Source organism: Ambystoma mexicanum, chromosome 8 (genome assembly GCF_040938575.1).
Source record: "Ambystoma mexicanum isolate Mex_15411 chromosome 8, UKY_AmexF1_1, whole genome shotgun sequence".
NCBI lineage: Eukaryota > Metazoa > Chordata > Amphibia > Caudata > Ambystomatidae > Ambystoma > Ambystoma mexicanum.
The window spans coordinates 1,717,588,627-1,717,607,363 of NC_090929.1; the positions used below are offsets into that span (position 1 = coordinate 1,717,588,627).

The 18,737-nt window shown below is 50.1% G+C and overlaps 1 protein-coding gene across 1 annotated transcript in view; it reads left to right on the forward strand.

Annotated features, from left to right (window-relative positions):
- Window positions 1-4,368: 4,368 nt before the first annotated feature.
- The window catches only part of LOC138473483 (deleted in malignant brain tumors 1 protein-like), a 293,221-nt gene continuing 278,852 nt past the window's right edge, over window positions 4,369-18,737 (forward strand). The window contains exons 1-2 of the mRNA XM_069612127.1: window positions 4,369-4,678; window positions 13,859-14,204. Of these exons, the coding sequence (XP_069468228.1) occupies window positions 4,369-4,678; window positions 13,859-14,204 (656 nt within the window). The remainder of the gene's footprint in view (window positions 4,679-13,858; window positions 14,205-18,737) is intronic.

Here is an 18,737-nt window from a genome sequence, read left to right on the forward strand (position 1 = left end):
TGGAACTGGCGCGAAGTCTCGGTACATCACCACGTTTGTATCCCACATAGGGCTTTTCCGTTAAAAATGGCTGAACTTTGGCATTTCATCTGCGGCAGAGATCTTCCAGGCGGAGATCCACCAGGTGATCAAGCCCATTCCAGGGTGTCTCAACTGCAGCAACGATATCCTGGTATTCAGGAAATCAACCCAGGAGCACAATGACACCTTACACAAGGTTTGCAGGGCCCTAGAAGCAGCTAACGTCATCCTTAATAATAAAGACAAGTGTGAATTTGGAAAGTGAACTATCAAGTTTTTTGGCCACATATTCTCCGATCATGGCATGAGACCAGACCCAGAGAAGGTCAAGGCACTACAAGGGTTGGCCAGCTACTGCTATCGCTACCTGGAAAACATTGCGACAGTGAGCGCCCCACTAAGAGCTGACCAAGACAGGCCAGGAATTCATCTGGACTACAAAATGCGAGGCTGCTTTCACAGACATCCGGGCCCAAATTGCCTCAGCCTCAGACATGGCATACTTTACCTCATCAAAAGACACAGAGGTGACGCCGGACGCCAGCCCCATGGGTTTGGGCGCGATACTGGCGCAATGTGACCCCAGGGCTCCCCATATCAAGAAAGTGGTATCATACGCCAGCCGCAGCCTCACCCTCACTGGACAAAAATAATCCCACGCAGAGAAAGAAAACCTGGTGGTCGTCTGGGCCGGTAAACATTTCCATCTGTTCCTGTTCGGGAAAACATTCACAGTGGTTACCGACCACCAAGCCCTCCTCACCATTTTCGACAACTCCCAGGCTTGGAGGCCCCCGTGGATAGAACATCTATCCCGGTACAATCTATAGCTGGCGCATATCTGCAATACGTCATGCACCAGCTAAAGCCTTTCCCAATTGCGTGGAAGACACTGCAACAAGAATCAGTGAACGATTCAGTACTAGCCATTCTCACCCAGTGCATCAGCCAAGGTAAACTGAAACACTCAAGAGAACAAGCGATTCATCAAGAGGAATCGCTGCAGGGGGACGTAAAGACCATGCTGCTAGTCCAAAAGGAACTCTCCACCACTGAGGATCACATAATCATGAAGTGCTGCCGAATCGTCATGCCCAAGTCGTTGTGCCAACAAGTGGTCGACCTGGCTCACGAAGGACACGGGCGTAGTCTTGACAAAAAAACTGCTGAGACAGAAGATCTGGTTTCCAGGGCTAGACAAACAAGTGGAAGACACCTTAAAGAACTGTGCAATCCGTCGTGCAATAGCACAGGCACCCCATCCAAACCCTCTACAGATGCCACCACTATCTGGGGGCATTTGGGAGGAACTAGCTGTCGACTTCCTTGGACCCCTCCGGGACGGCACATATGCATTAGTGGTAGTCGACGAATACTCGAGATACACAGAAGTACAGATCATACCATCCACAGCAGCAAGAGCGGTCATCCCTGCCCTGGACCGCATCCTCGTGGCCTACAGCATCCCTCAAATAATAAAATCAGACAACGGCCCACCGTTCACCAGCCTGGACTTTGCAAATTTCACACAGTATATGGGCTTCAAACATAGGAAAATGACACCTCTCTGGCCCCTGGAAAATGGCTTGGCTGACTGTTCCATGGGTAATTTCAGAAGAACACAGCAGGCGGCGCATTTGTCCCACTGACCTTTTAAACAAATGCTGTACCAGCTCCTCCGTGATTACCACCACACCCCCCACAATACCACCGGCAAATGCCTGGCCAACAGAGGCGTTGCTAGGGGGGGCTAAGGGGGCTATAGCCCCTGGTCTTTTGGTTGTAGCCCATACAATTTCAGGATCTACAACCAAAAGGCTAGCTAGCCCCGAGTCCCGACAGTCCCTACATTAGTGTAGCCCCGGGTCTTTTCCAGTCCTAGCAACACCCCTGCTGGCCAACCTCCTGTACGGTCGCAGATTGCGGACACGGCTGCCACAGAGACACCTGGATGGCAACACCACACCAGAGGATGATGAATTGAGGGCGAGAGACGCAGAGGAAAAACAAAAAATGAAGGTTGTGGCCAATGAGAAGAGAAGAGCCAGAGAACACAGTTTCAGGGACCACGACAGACCCAAAGATAAAAAGAGGACTCCCACTTAACATCCAGCCCCTAACAGTCACAAGAGTAAAAGGCACCATGGTTATGGTGGCGAATGCAGAAGGGCAGGAAATCACCAGAAATGTTTCGCACTTCAAAGAATGCAGGGGTCGGACAAGGGGCCCTGGGAATATTTGGAGGAAGAACAAGAGGGCTTAGACGACCCAGGGAAATGGACTGATGCTGTGGAGCGTACTGGGGAGATAAGGAGGTGTGAGGCGAAGAAGTCAAGGATGAAGATGGTCAGTGGCTCACAGACAGATTCTCCCCCGCCCCCGATTCAGCCCAGAACTGCTAAGGGCAAGCCGCCCCATCAGGGCAAAGACTTGACCCATAAGACCCATTGAAGAGATGGGGTAGCACACGACTCCATGTTTAATAAGGGGGAAGGTTGTCATGTTGGATGTCCCCAGTTTGTCCACATCGTTATGTGGAAGTTTGGGCTAGGGCGGGACCCAAGGGAAGGGGAAGTGATGTGGGTAAGAGGAAAGGGGTTAATCTAATAAAGACGGAGTTGAGACAGGACGTGCTACATGTGGGCCTCCTTCATTGCAGCAGCACAATTTGTTGGCGGGGAACCGTTACATTAACTCTTCAATGTAGATAGTTTCCCACAGCTGGGGCGGGCAAAAGCTGGTGTACAAGTGTGTTTTCCGCTTTTTGCCCTCCCCTTTTTCAAATAGGGTGGACACTGCCTGCCATGTATGCATAGCAGGCAGCCTTTACAATGGAACCGAACACCTCCGCCTGCTAGCAGACTCCATAAGGAACCCCAGCATTTGCGCCAGCATGAAAATGCATGCCTGTGCGAATGCTGGAGTGTTTGCAATGTGCCGAGCGAGCAGCGGAAAAGGCAAGTTGTGCTCCCCCATCCTATCAGTTATACACATACATGGAAATGAGGCGTTATCGGAGTCAACAGTGTAAAAGCCGTACCCAAGGTAGTTACGCGGAGCCGGAAATGACCTCCCACCTTTTACCGCACAGTGACCAGGGCTGTTGTGTGGGGGTCTAGTGTTTTGTTGACGTGAGCGCCTTGACTGTGTCATGACGCTCACGTGCTTGTTTAATAAAAGGGGTTCTGCTGGCGCTGCGAGGGCAGAGCAGCAGAGCCCCAGGAAGTGGCAACTCGTGTCTGTGTGTGTGTGCTTGGATATGGGTTGTGGGCCTGCCACGTGGTCGTAGCCTTGTGTGCGGCATGGCCCGAGCCTCGGAGCCGCAACTGCTGGAGTCTGGGGGTGGCACCCCCGCACTGTGTATCCTGCACCCGGTCACACCGGGCGCCGTAGGGTGCTTCTCTACAAGAGACACGCCGGTTGTCCACCGACGTGCCTACGCTGTCGGGTGATCCCGATAGCATCTGTGGGCTGCCCCGGAGACCGGAGGCAACCCCCAACACTGGCGACGAGGTCACGCCCGCCAGCTGGTGGTGGTGGTGGGCGGAAAAACGGACCCGCGCACACGGCCGCAATCGGTGGCCGTGTAGGAGAGGGACGTGGTGGCCACAAGATTGCGGGTGGCCCCGGGACCTGTTGCTGTCCTCCTGCGCTGGTCACCTGGTGCCCGCGGTGGGAGCTGGAGGGGGCCCGGACCGCGGACAAAGTAAGGGGGCGTGGCTTGGAGCTCCAGCCCGCGACTCGCTTGCGAGCCTCATCTGAAGGCCTGTTTTCTTCCCCCAGGTGCCAACGGGGAAGAGCGGGAAGGGGTGTGGCCAGCCGGCGAGCCCCGCACACAAAGGAAAGGGGGCGGGGCCAGGTCCCTGCTTCACCTGCAGAGCCTGAAAGGGGGATCCCAACGCCCCGGCTGCCGTGGTGAACGGCCCAACCGCAAGTAAAGGAAAGCCCCTCCATATATGGGCCCACAGGAAAAAAAAAACGTTTTCAAGTGTGGGCATCGTGACTGGCTGGGCTGCCCCGGGGAGGGAGAGAACTTGGACGAGCCCAGGGAACGGACATTGCCCCTCCTCAAGCCGCATTTGTGCCAAGCCCTGGGGGTTGCGGCTCCATCTGGGGTGCTCGTGCGCCCCTGGGCAGGAAGAACGGGGGCATCCAGGGTGTTGAACAGTGCAGTGAGGACACCCTGTGCTGCATCAGCAGCGGGCCGCGAAGGAGGAGTGCGGTCCTGGGTGCATCTGGGTGCCATCAAAGGTGCTCCCCACCAAGGATCAAGATACCTGAAGTCCAGTAACAGCAGGCATATATCAACACCGGTGACGGCATCCAGCATCCCCAACTGCAGTCAGCATGGCGGATGACGAGGGGATATGTCGGGGTCAGCTGGCACCAATACCCAACTTCGATGTCCTGGGTGCGCCTGCAAGTCTGGGACCCCGGTGGACAGCCTTGGTGGAAAACCTGGAGCTGTACTTTGAGGCCATGGAAATCAAAGACGCAGCAAAGTGCCCGACACTCCTGTACTCGGCCGGGCTAGCCGTCCAGAGGCTGTTCAAGACATTAAGGCCCAGAGATCAGTCATATGATGCAGCCATCGCAGTCCTGAACGAGTACTTCAGGCCCATGGTCAACAGGGACTATGAACGGTTCAGGATGAGGTGTGCGAGGCAGGAGGAAGGGGAAAGCCTTGATGCATTCCACGGGAAGCTGTGCGGAATTGCACTCTCCTGTGACCTGGGGAATTTCGAGGAGGACGAGATCCGGGCGCAGATCATCTATGGCTGCAGCTCCACCAAACTGCGCAGGCAGGTTCTGAGGGACCCAGCGCTGACCCTCGATTGCATATTGGAGCTTGGCAGGGCCCAGGAACTGGCGGAGGTGCGAGCCTCGGTCATGGACTCCTCTAGACACCACCTAAAGATGGAGGTCCCCATGCCGCGAGTGAAGGTTGAGGAGGTGGCGGTTGTCGGCAGGTGGCCAGGAGGAAGAGTGATGAGGAGGGGAGACTGGTCGAAGAGAGACCCCAATGCTACCATATGTCATCATTGTGGGTGGGATCTTCCACACCCGCAGGACTGCCCGGCGATGGGACAGATCTGTGGAAGGTGCGGGAAAGGAGATCACTTCGCACAAGTGTGTCTCGCTCCAGCCCCAGCCCCAGCCGGCATGGTGGGGGCATCAGGGGGGAGTGAGGTGAAGGGGAGAAAGACCCCCAAGGTGGCGGCGGTCCAGGTGGCGGAGAGTCCCCGAGAAGCACTGTATGATATAGGGGAGGAGGAGTATGAAGAGAATGTATTCTTCTTGTCCTGCAGCGGCGCCGGGGGCCAGTTTGATCCCGGGATTTTCTAAGTTGGAGGAGCCCGTCATAGGGCCCCGTGGTGTGAGGACTGGAACACACTTGTTTGTTTTGCAGTGTCAAAAATGTCTGAGTTTTTAGTAGCCTGTAGGTGATGCGTGGACTGGAATGCAACAAATGTTTGCGGTGGGTGTTTGTTTGCTTTTGTTTGCTTATAATAAAGGAGGGATGTTGTGTGGGTGTCTAGGGTTTTGTTGACGTGAGCGCCGTGACTGTGTCATGACGCTCACGTGCTTGTTAAATAAAAGGGGATCTGCTGGCGCTGCGAGGGCAGAGCCCCAGGAAGTGGCAACTCGTGTCTGTGTGTGTGTGCTTGGATACGGGTTGTGGGCCTGCCACATGGTCGTGGCCTTGTGTGCGGCGCGGCCCAAGTGCCCTCGGAGCTGCGACCGCTGGAGTCTGGGGGTGGCACCCCCGCACTGTGTAGCCGGCGCCCGGTGACACCGGGCGCCGTAGGGTGCTTCCCTACAAGAAACACGCCGGTTGTCCACCGACGTGCCTACGCTATAGGGTGATCCCGATAGCATCTGTGGGCTGCCCCGGAGACCGGAGGCAGCCCCCAACAAGGGCCATCTTGCAAAGGGTTAGCGCCTGCCTTGCACAGAGGGCAACCACCCAGTGCTTGGCAAGTTCATGAGCAGTCGCACGTAGTCAGAGAATGCACCTGTGAGTCACAAGAAGGGTGAAATGCACAGCTGCTGGCACTTGCCACTCACACGAGCTTGACATCCGCAGTGCTAGTTGTGGATTACAATAGCTAATCCCCCACACTAACGTGAGATGGGGGTTTAGATTCTATTAAAGACAAGGAGGCGATTATTATGCATTACAATCTTTACTCTGAAACCACAGCAGCAAAGAAAAAAACTTTTACAAACAAAAAAAGTTGAAAAGAACAGAACTAAATAGAGTTCAGTGTCAATGTAAGGGGAGCTCCCCAATCCATCATGGCGGACAGGTCATGCCCTGCAGGGGACCAATGAGCAGGGACCCTTCCTTATATAAGTCCATTACTCAGATCCCAACCCCTCTTTCTGTAGCTGACTTGAACCAGACATCCACTGCACCGATCAGATGATAAACGATGAAGGCAAATCCAGCAAAGCTCTCGTACTACGCACTCCATAACTTGAAACTGCGAGCCACCCTCGTGATCAGAACCTCAACCCGTAGCTGTGAAAAAAACAAGCAAGAAGGGTGGGTGGATGGGAAAAACAACAAACCAAAGAATGTTCTCTCTTGAACCATCTGTGCACATACGTGTCAAAACTGTCATATCATATTATATCCAGGGTGGGTGGGTGGGATAATAATCGCCTCCTTGTCTTTAATAGAATCTAAACCCCCATCTCAAGTTAGTGTGGGGGATTAGCTATTCTATGACAAGACAGGAGGCTCATATTATGCAAGTTCAAAGCCCTTGCATCCCATTAGCACAACATAATCAATACAATAGACAATGTGATAAAATAATAGGAAAGAAATGTTTTAAATGCTTTCATTAAAGCAATCAGCTGACTGCAAGCGAATTGCCCAAGACTAGGCTGCCCCAATAACCAACTTAAAAGGCATAGCCAAATCCACTGTAAGAAAAACAGGAAGATGTGCTTATTCCAGCGACCCTACCAGCCACCAAACCAACTGGTTAAAAAAGAAGGGGAAAACATTGAACAAAGCTATCCTATACTTAACAGGTTAGAAAAAACCCCTTCTGAAAATAAGACGCATCCGTTGTCCAATCAAACCTTAAAACAGTCAAGCTCACACCCTCTTTGGGAACCTGGATAGCAAACCAAAGAAAAGAAGCACCCAGCTCTCCTGGAGATAAAGAAAGTACCCCATAGGGGTGAAATGTTTGTAGGGCTCCCTCCCATGCGTTAAAGGAAGATATTGTAGTAGCAACAGAGCATGTCCCATAACTACACTGGGAAAACTAAGTGGGAGTAAAAGGTAATTTAATAATTTGTAAGAGGACGACCCATCCTGAGCGGAGCAGAAAACAACATACTAACCCCCAATGTCTTAAGACATATGTGTATACTAAGGAAGGATGACTTCTGGAGACAGAAGCAGAATTGAAGAGAGAGGGGCCACACCTGAGAAGCTGAACCTGTCAACCGTCAACACGGAGACCCACAGACCTCCTGCGTTCGCTAAAAGGACACTGCTACCATGACAAAAGGCAGATATTTACCCACCTGACCCCTAAGAGGCCAAACAATGCAAGGAGAAAAATGTATTTTACAACCAATCGTTCCCATTATATTGATATGTAAACTCCTTTGTATATATGCCCGGTGCTTGAACCTTGTTCTCTCCTCTCCGGGTGATAAAACCCTAGAGGATCAAAACTAACCGAAGAAGAACTCCTAAATTCCAAAGTCTTAGCAAGACCGAACTGCAAAGAACCGATCGCTAAGCAGTTAAACTGAAGTTGCATACCAGAAGAGGTCTAACCTCTATTTCATCCAATTTGAAGATCCCTGAAGCTCACAGCACCCTGAGCTGGCATCGCATTGCAAAACAAACTCTTGTGAAAACCCAAAGGTCCACCTGCCCTGCAGGTGACCAGGAGAAACAAGCCATTAACTAAATATATATCCCAGCCCACTGGGAATCGCACTGACAGACACCTTCTGATAGTTAATGTAGAGACGCTGGAACGCATCGTGATAGAGGGTCATAATAATCTGATGGGAGATCAGTATCACTCCCAGACCCCACTATCCCACCGAGGGATATTGAGATTTCCCCAAAGGAGGGGGACCCTCCCCCCATATCCAAGGGAAAAACCTTGCAACCCCAGAAGAAGGCTACCCTGAGGACCATATTAAAGCTCTGCTGTACACCGCTAAGAGAAAACTAAATACACACTTGTACTTTAACCAACCCTTGACCGTGGACGGGTCCCCCTTAGTTTATTGAAATATCAGGAATTAGCGCAAAGGAAAGTAACTGACAGGAGGGAAAAGCTCAGCGCGAGTATCATGATGCAATCTCCCCCAGGGATGGCGAAAAAAAGGAATGAGGGGGGAAAGAACTCTGGGATAATTATCAATGCCCCGTAAATGACAGGTTGTGCAATAAACCTGGGACCACAGACCCCTCAAACCCTGAGGTCCGAGTCTCTGAATCCGTGAGAGGCTGACTGGCCACTAAGGGAATCAGGGGAAGGAAAAACAAGCACTACAACGAACAGAGTGTGGTGTGAGGTGTTCACTTATCGATCTCAGCAGGATAAAACACTGATTTAGACCCTTCCCAATTAGGGACCTGTATCCATACGGTCAGCACGGATGTGAAAACCCCATTCTATCCTCTGCACTGTAGAAAATAAAATATGTCTATATATATATAAATATATATATACCCAATGAAAGAGGTTAATCAACGCTCTAGAGGGTACCGAAGCCTGCTCGAACTCCACGAGCAGAGGAGAAATTGCAACACCTGTTAGACGGTTAGCTGAACCACAGGCCAAGCCTTGGGAGGAAATCACTGGGCAGGCGCCCTAAAATCATTATTAGGCAACTCGTCTGTTAGATAGCATCAAGTGTTTCCAAACACCTCCTCCAAGTAGAACCTGGTTGCTGAACTTGCCATGCCACACAACGGAACAGTTCCTCTCGAGCTGACCCTGTCTCCACCAATAGTACCAATAGAATAATGAATGTCCAAAGGGACCAATAGTAAGGGAAACACATCCCCATAAAGAGAGCTTCAAGCCCTGCAGACCTCAATAGAGGCATAACGCAACCTGTTTTCTTCCTCATGTTAGGAGAAAATACTGCAGCTTAATAAGCACAGGTATAGGGTGGAGCAATTGATATCGGGAAAAACAAACCTAAGGAAAGGACTGAGTTGTCCTGAAACTAACCAAGGTAAAGGGGAACAGAATCTTTAACTAAAAAGGCGAGGTGAACACCAGCGGCTAGAGAGGAAGTTACAACCTCCCACATGGGTCTGTATACCACACACTCTTTTCTTTAAAGGACTTAATACATAAATAAATATATAAATAAATATATAACATGTCCAAGAAGAGGGGTACGCCCTCACAGGGTCTGGACCCCCAGCCCTTATAGAAGCTGATACTTACCGAGCTATGCGGGCTACTGAGCATTCTAAAAATGCAAATATGATCCAGTCATCACTTAAATCTAGTGGTTATCCAAAGTACACTGAGTAAGTGCGTCTCAACTGCTCACCCTAGCAGGGTGTGGCAACCAGCAGCACACGAGGGAGTTCCTCGCAGTAGAAACCAGGCAAAGCCTGAAAACCAAGCAGGTTATGGCGTGCTTACAGAAAGACAATTTCCTCTGCCATATGCAGCACTTAAACAAAGTTGCCAACCTTAAGGGAGGAAAACACTGAGCAAGTGCACCTCCAACTGCTCGCCCGAGCAGGTCGTGATAACCAGTAGTACACGAGGGGGTAACCTCGCATTAGCACTCAGGCAGAACCGGAACCCGAGCCGGTTATGGCACAGCAACAGCCATATGCAGCACGCAACAAAGGTGCCTACTTTGAGCGAGGAATACACTGAGCACGTGTACCTCAAACTGACCACCACAGCAGGGTGTGGAACCAGCAGTATACGAGGGGCCACCTCGCAGCAAAAACACAGGTAAAACCTGCCACCGAGCAGGTGACGGTACCCCTCCAGGGAGAATATTGACATCTGCCCCCAGCCGCACGTAAACAAAAACTGCCAAGTTTAAGGGAGGAATACACTGAGCCAATATACGTGAAACCGCTCACCCCAGCAGGGTGTGGAAAAACCAGCATTAGACGAGGGTTAACCTCGCAATAGAACTCAGGCAGAATCTGAAACCGGAATAGGTATCGCCCCTACAGTGAAGGCAAATCACCCAAGCCCTGAGTAGCACTGAAATAAATAAATAAAAAGCAGCAGAATGGCAGCGTATGAGGCTCTTCAATAGGCGAACTGGTGCAAATATAGGCTGAAAGTATCAATTAAAACACCACATAAAATAACTAATTTTAAATATAACTATTTTTAAATATATAAAGACACATGTCAATATAAATAAATAAAGGTATAAATGCACATCCATATGTGTACACTGCCAATGGCGGCAGCGAACCCAGGTCCCTCTGCATGGAAACCTTTAACCTTCCCCTTTGAGCTATGACACCCGTGTGCTGCAACAGAAGCCTTTCTGAACCATAAACACCTAATATATAAACATACTAAAGAATAATAGCTCAAGACCAAGAAAACATGGCGTTTCAAAGCAAGAGAGGGAACAGCCGCACGTAGTGGAAAAGCTCATGAAAGAGCTCCACCAACGAAATGAAGGCCTAGGGAACTGCCTCCCAGCCTGGTCCTAGCATGCAAGCATCTCAATCCAAACGCGAGCCGCATCTAAAAGAAAAACACACGCGATGCGTTTTAATTTGACATTTATATATATATAGCGCTACGAACCCTCAGGTATCTTAGCGCTGCTTAATATTACCCACGGTGTGCGTGCTCATTTATCGAGCTTGGAAGGAGGAAAGGATGAGTGTGGCCTCGCCCGGATTCGAACCTGCGTCAGCAGGCTCTGCACCCAAGTCAAAGCGAGCGCTCTACTCGCTGCGCCACATTACCATCCCTGTGAAGGGAAAACAAATTTATTAGGAGCCGCATTAGAGGCGTGACGTGACCAAGCACGTGTGCAATGCGCTGCCTCCGGGGACTGGAGGCAGCCGTACACGGAAACCCAGCCTTCCCCAAAGGGGAAGAATGTCCATGAACCCGTGGGCAATGTGCGGCGGCTCCAGGCCGCACCAAATAAACAAACTTTCCTTTAGGGGAAAGAATGTTAAGCATGTTATAGGGACACGTGGACCATGCGCGCTGGTTCCGGGGACAGGAGGCAGCAGCCTCAAGATAAACAAACTTCCCCTGAGGGGAAAAATTCCACGTGTCGCTGCCTGAGGTTTATGAGCAGGCGAAGCGACTGTAATTACCAGCGCTATAAATCACTTTCAATACATAAAGTAACAGAAAATAACATTCTAAACTCCATAAATTCCACACAAAGGTAAGAACTAGGAGGAGTGACTTAGCTGTGGATTTCAGCAGCAAAGAAAGAGGGGTTGGGATCTGAGTAATGGACTTATATAAGGAAGGGTCCCCGCTCATTGGTCCCCTGAAGGGCATGACCTGTCCTCCATGATGGATTGGGGAGCTCCCCTTACATTGACACTGAACTCTATTTAGTTCTGTTCTTTTCAACTTTTTTTGTTTGTAAAAGTTTTTTTCTTTGCTGCTGTGGTTTCAGAGTAAAGATTGTAATGCATAATATGAGCCTCCTGTCTTGTCATAGAATTTTGCTTTGATGCATTGCGAACTTTCATTTTACATTCACAAAAAGAAATCACAGTTTTTTTTATTGTTCGGCTTTTTGCAAATTCAGCACACGTTGTTACATCCGGTCCAGACAGCCTCCTGCCTCTTCCTGCTAACCCTCGCTTTGTCATCATTACAACACTGACTCAAATCCCAGCAACTCATGAAGACGCTGGACCTCCTTTTGACTCACAAGTCGCCCCGGCTCTTCTTTTTAACACTCACATTTCTTTGTGTATCTGCTTCATCACAACCGTGCTTCCCCCTCTCTTCAATCTAACGCAACCAGACATGTATCCAGGGGCGTTGCTAAGGGGGGCTAAGGGGGCTATAGCCCCTGATCTTTTGGTTGTAGCCCCGGATAGAATCTCAGGAGCTACAGCCAAAAGACTAGCTAGCCCCCAGTCCCAACAGTTCCAACACCAGCTTAGCCCCGGGTCTTTTCCTGACCTAGCAACTCCCCTGCATGTATCCTAATCATGCACCCTTCACGGGTCTTCAAGGTTACCCTCAAATCCCGTCATGTATCTTCATTCTCACACTCCCACTTCTTCATGTGTATTCTTTCTAACCCTCGAAGCTCTCCTTCTCCCTTCATTCTAACCTTCACAAATCGCCTTCTGTTACCATTCACACATTCAATCTTCCCTCTGTGCCTCCATTCTAACACTCACAGTTCTCCTTCTATCTTTTTTCTCACACTCAAGCTTCCCTTTGTGCCTAATTCCAACTTTCACGGCACTCCTTCTGTCTGCATTCTCACAACCAAACTTCTGGGTCTTCATTCTAACCCTCACAGCTCATCTTCTCTTTATTTTCATACACAAGCTTCTCTCTGTATCTTCATTCTAACCCTCACCACACTCAAGCTGCTCTCCCTATCTTGTTTATCTTGTTTGCAACCCTCACAGATCTCCTTCTGTCTTTATTCTCACACTCAAGCTGCTCTCCCTATCTTGTTTATCCTGTTTGCAACCCTCACAGATCTCCTTCTGTCTTTATTCTCACACTCAAGCAGCTCTCCCTATCTTGTTTATCTTTTTTGCAACCCTCACAGATCTCCTTCTGTCTTTATTCTCACACTGAAGCTGCTTTCCCTATCTTGTTTATCTTTTTTGCAACCCTCACAGATCTCCTTCTGTCTTTATTCTCACACTCAAGCTGCTCTCCCTATCTTGTTTATCTTGTTTGCAACCCTCACAGATCTCCTTCTGTCTATATTCTCACACTCAAGCTGCTCTCCCTATCTTGTTTGCAACCCTCACAGATCTCCTTCTGTCTTTATTCTCACACTCAAGCTGCTCTCCCTATCTTGTTTATATTGTTTGCAACCCTCACAGATCTCCTTCTGTCTTTATTCTCACACTCAAGCTGCTCTCCCTATCTTGTTTATCTTGTTTGCAACCCTCACAGATCTCCTTCTGTCTTTATTCTCACACTCAAGCTGCTCTCCCTATCTTGTTTGCAACCCTCACATATCTCCTTCTGTGTTTATTCTCACACTCAAGCTGCTCTCCCTATCTTGTTTATCTTGTTTGCAATCCTCACAGATCTCCTTCTGTCTTTATTCTCACACTCAAGCTGCTCTCCCTATCTTGTTTATCTTGTTTGCAACCCTCACAGATCTCCTTCTGTGTTTATTCTCACACTCAAGCTGCTCTCCCTATCTTGTTTATCTTTTTTGCAACCCTCACAGATCTCCTTCTGTCTTTATTCTCACACTCAAGCTGCTCTCCCTACCTTGTTTATCTTGTTTGCAACCCTCACAGATCTCCTTCTGTCTTTATTCTCACACTCAAGCTGCTCTCTCTATCTTGTTTATCTTGTTTGCAATCCTCACAGATCTCCTTCTGTCTTTATTCTCACACTCAAGCTGCTCTCCCTATCTTGTTTATCTTGTTTGCAACCCTCACAGATCTCCTTCTGTCTTTATTCTCACACTCAAGCTGCTCTCTCTATCTTGTTTATCTTGTTTGCAATCCTCACAGATCTCCTTCTGTCTTTATTCTCACACTCAAGCTGCTCTCCCTATCTTGTTTATCTTGTTTGCAACCCTAACATATGTCCCTCTCTCTTCATTCTCACACTCCAGCTTCTCTCTTTGCCTTTATTCTAACCCTCAGTTATTCCTGTGTCTTCCTTGTCGCCTCCAGGTCTGGACATGCGCCTTGTTAACGGGGGACACCGGTGTGCCGGCCGTGTTGAAGTCCGCTATAAAGGCACCTGGGGAACGGTGTGTGATGATAAGTGGGATATACGAGCGGCCGGGGTCGTCTGCAGGGAGATGGACTGTGGCGGCGCGACCTCCTACACAATCAATGCCTACTTCGGCATGGGCACAGGCACCATCCTGCTGGACGATGTGAACTGCAGAGGCATGGAGCCTTTCCTCTGGAACTGCACCAACCGAGGCTGGGGCATCAATAACTGCGTGCACTCCGAGGATGCCGGGGTCATCTGCGCAGGTACGTGGCGCGCCCTCTGGGCATGTGTGTTGTGTGGACTACATGGAGAGTGAGAGGTGAATGCTTCTGCAATATGTTGCATAGAAGTTGCCATGGATGCCCCCTTTGGGCAGGGGAACGAGTTCATGCTGCTCATCAGTACGACCTCTTCCTAGGGGTCAGATGTAAGCTAGGGTCCTCTGGCACTCCTGTGCCACTGCTGCTGAGCCTGGTAGCTGGCATGGGCACCTTTAATTCTCACTTGCCCCAAGCAAGTGATGTTCCTTCTCAGGTATTTAACATCTGTTAATGTCAACACTGTATAACAGGGTGTATTATTCACAATAGCATTACAGATCTGTTTTTGCCCACTGCCTCCTCACGGCTAATTCCTTGCGTGTCTTCCAGAGGTGTTACCGGCACAGCCATCTCCTTAGGGTGCCTGGAAGGACACATTTGCACCTGTGCACACATAGATTTAAGAATGCACTGAAGTGTGGCGGGGGCTCTTAGTAAGTGAAGGTACAGCACAATTATAACAGCCCCTGCTGGGCTTTCAACAAGAAGTAGTGCTTCAAATAAAGGGTGTGCAAGGTTTGTTTTTTAATTTATCAGAAATGTACAAAGTTTCAGCATAGGCAGTTCAAGAAAGTTGCACTGTTTGCAGTTTTTCCCATTTACGTTGTCAGTGAAATTATTTCTGTCATTCTCGGAAACAAAAATCATAGCATAAACATATGTATGTCTGAGGCTCTAGGGCAGAGATGCGCCCACGAAGCTGAGGGGAGAAATGTGCACACCAGACAAGAGTGTAAGGAATCATGCAGACAAGAAGCGATAGGCAAGTACTACAGACAGGCAACAAAGGCAGTGAACAGGAGGGGCAGGGAGTACAAGTAAAACAAACACGTTAGGTTCCCTCTTGGGGTGTACGCAGAAAGGAGGAAGAGTTTCCCACAGAACCAGGGAAACTCCAGCCTTCTGAGCAGGTTGCTATTACAGGGGCCCACTCTGAGTGCTCATGGAAAGGAGCAGCAGGAGCAGGTGTCTGTATCTGGACCCTAAGGCACGACCAAGGTAACAGTACTCACAAGACTGAAGCCTGTGCGAGTCAAGCAGGAACAGAACAATGACTGCCTCCTAAAGAAGCAGGAACATGCTCACTGTTAACAATGACACAAGGTACAATACTGAAATGCGACAAAGGAACGGGGCAGAGATCGCCTGCTGGGAAACCCAGCAGCCAAACTCTGAACAAAGGAATTACACAAGGCACAAGTGAAGACAACAACTGTGACAGAAATATCCAGGGAAAATGAAGTCAAAGTGAGAAAGGTTCAGTACAGAGAACTAGGAATGAAAGAGGAAAAGCAAGAAGACAGAAATCTAAGTGCAAGGGTACAGGACACTGGAACTGCAGACTACAAAACTATGAACCGGAATCAAGAAACAGCGGACTGAACTATACACCAGGAACGGGAAAACTCAGGACCAAAACTCTGGACTAGGATAGCAAGGACTGAACTGCAGACTAGTAACAAGGGCCTGCAACTATGGACTCGAATACAAAGGACAGGACTGCAGACAGATAACAAGAAATTTCAGGACTGGAATCTAGGGTGGTAGAGGGCAAGGGGTTATAGGCAGGGAGCAGAGGACTTCAGCAAGGAGAGCAGGGCTGCAATGCAGGAAGCACAGGGCTCTGGAACAGGAGCAGGTTCTGGAAAACAGCAGAATCAAGGAACAAAGGGCTGAAAGTGAGCTCAATGCAAGAGCCCTGTGCTCCTGCAGGCAGATGCTTAAATACTGCCCTGTCCTGTGCTGAAGCAGGCTAATTAGCAGCACCTGGAGCATCACACATAATGGGGATACTTCATGGCCTTCCCTAGGAGTATCATGAGAGAGAGAGAGAAGATGTGGACAGGCCGGGGTACCATAATAATGGGGATACTTCTGGGCCTTCCCCAGGAGTATCCTGAGAGGACGTGGACAATCTGGGGTGCCATAATAATGGGGATACTTCAGGGCCTTCCCCAGGAGTATCCCGAGAGGACATGGACAAGCCGGGGTGCCATAATAATGGAGATACTTCATGGCCTTCCCCAGGAGTATCCTGAGAGAGAGAGGACGTGGACAAGCCGGGGTGCCATAATAATGGGGATACTTCATGGCCTTCCCCAGGAGCATCCTGAGAGAGAGAGAGAGGACGTGGAAAAACCGGGGTGCCATAATAATGGGGATACTTCATGGCCTTCCCCAGGAGTATCCTGAGAGAGAGAGACGACGTGGACAAGCCAAGGTGCCATAATAATGGGGATACTTCATGTTCTTCCCCAGGAGTATCCTGAGAGAGAGGACATGGACAAGCCGGGGTGCCATAATAATGTGGACACTTCATGGCCTTCCCCAGGAGTATCCTGAGAGAGAGAGAAAGGACGTGGACAAGCCGGGTGCCATAATAATGTGGATACTTCTGGGCCTTCCCGAGGAGTATCCTGAGAGGACATGGACAAGCCGGGGTGCCATAATAATGGGGATACTTCATGGCCTTCCCGAGGAGTATCCTGAGAGAGAGAGGACGTGGACAAGCCGGGGTACTATAATAATGGGGATACTTCTGGGCCTTCCCCAGGAGTATCCTGAGAGGACGTGGACAAGCCAGGGTGCCATAATAATGTGGACACTTCATGGCCTTCCCCAGGAGTATCATGAGAGAGAGAGAGGACGTGGACAAGCCGGGGTGCCATAATAATGTGGATACTTCTGGGCCTTCCCCAGGAGTATCCTGAGAGGACATGGACAAGCCGGGGTGTCATAATAATGGGGATACTTCATGGCCTTCCCGAGGAGTATCCTGAGAGAGAGAGAGGACGTGGACAAGCCGGGGTACTATAATAATGGGGATACTTCTGGGCCTTCCCCAGGAGTATCCTGAGAGGACGTGGACAATCCGGGGTGCCATAATAATGGGGATACTTCAGGGCCTTCCCCAGTAGTATCCTGAGAGGACGTGGACAATCCGGGGTGCCATAATAATGGGAATACTTCAGGGCCTTCCCCAGGAGTATCCTGAGAGGACGTGGACAAGCCGGGGGTCCCATAATAATGGGGATACTTCATGGCCTTCCCCAGGAGTATCCTGAGAGAGAGAGAGGACATGGACAAGCCGGGGTGCCATAATAATGGGGATACTTCATGTTCTTCCCCAGGAGTATCGTGAGAAAAAAGGACATGGACAAGCCGGGGTGCCATAATAATGGGGATACTTCATGGCCTTCCCCGGGAGTATCCTGAGAGAGAGAGAGGACATGGACAAGCCGGGATGCCATAATAATGGGGACACTTCATGTTCTTCCCCAGGAGTATCCTGAGAGAGAGAGAGGACGTGGACAAGCCGGGGTGCCATAGTAATGGGGATACTTCTGGGCCTTCCCCAGGAGAATCCCGAGAGGACGTGGACAATCTGGGGTGCCATAATAATGGGGATACTTCAGGGCCTTCCCCAGGAGTATCCCGAGAGGACATGGACAAGCCGGCGTGCCAAAATAATGGGAATACTTCATGGCCTTCCCCAGGAGTATCCTGAGAGAGAGAGAGAGGACATGGACAAGCCGGGGTGCCATAATAATGGGGACACTTCATGGCCTTCCCCAGGAGCATCCTGAGAGAGAGAGACGACATGGGAAGCCGGGGTGCCATAATAATGGGGATACTTCATGGCCTTCCCCAGGAGTATCCTGAGAGTGAGAGAGGACATGGACAAGCCGGGGTGCCATAATAATGGGGATACTTCATGGCCTTCCCCAGGAGAATCCTGAGAGAGAGAGAGGACGTGGACAAGCCGGGGTACTATAATAATGGGGATACTTCTGGGCCTTCCCCAGGAGTATCCTGAGAGGACATGGACAAGCCGGGGTGTCATAATAATTTGGATACTTCATGGCCTTCCCGAGGAGTATCCTGAGAGAGAGAGAGGACGTGGACAAGCCGGGGTACTATAATAATGGGGATACTTCTGGGCCTTCCCCAGGAGTATCCTGAGAGGACGTGGACAATCCGGGGTGCCATAATAATGGGGATACTTCAGGGCCTTCCCCAGTAGTATCCTGAGAGGACGTGGACAATCCGGGGTGCCATAATAATGGGAATACTTCAGGGCCTTCCCCAGGAGTATCCTGAGAGGACGTGGACAAGCCGGGGGTCCCATAATAATGGGGATACTTCATGGCCTTCCCCAGGAGTATCCTGAGAGAGAGAGAGGACATGGACAAGCCGGGGTGCCATAATAATGGGGATACTTCATGTTCTTCCCCAGGAGTATCGTGAGAAAAAAGGACATGGACAAGCCGGGGTGCCATAATAATGGGGATACTTCATGGCCTTCCCCAGGAGTATCCTGAGAGAGAGAGAGAGGACGTGGACAAGCCGGGGTGCCATAATAATGGGGATACTTCATGGCCTTCCCCAGGAGCATCCTGAGAGAGAGAGAGAGGACGTGGAAAAACCGGGGTGCCATAATAATGGGGATACTTCATGGCCTTCCCCAGGAGTATCCTGA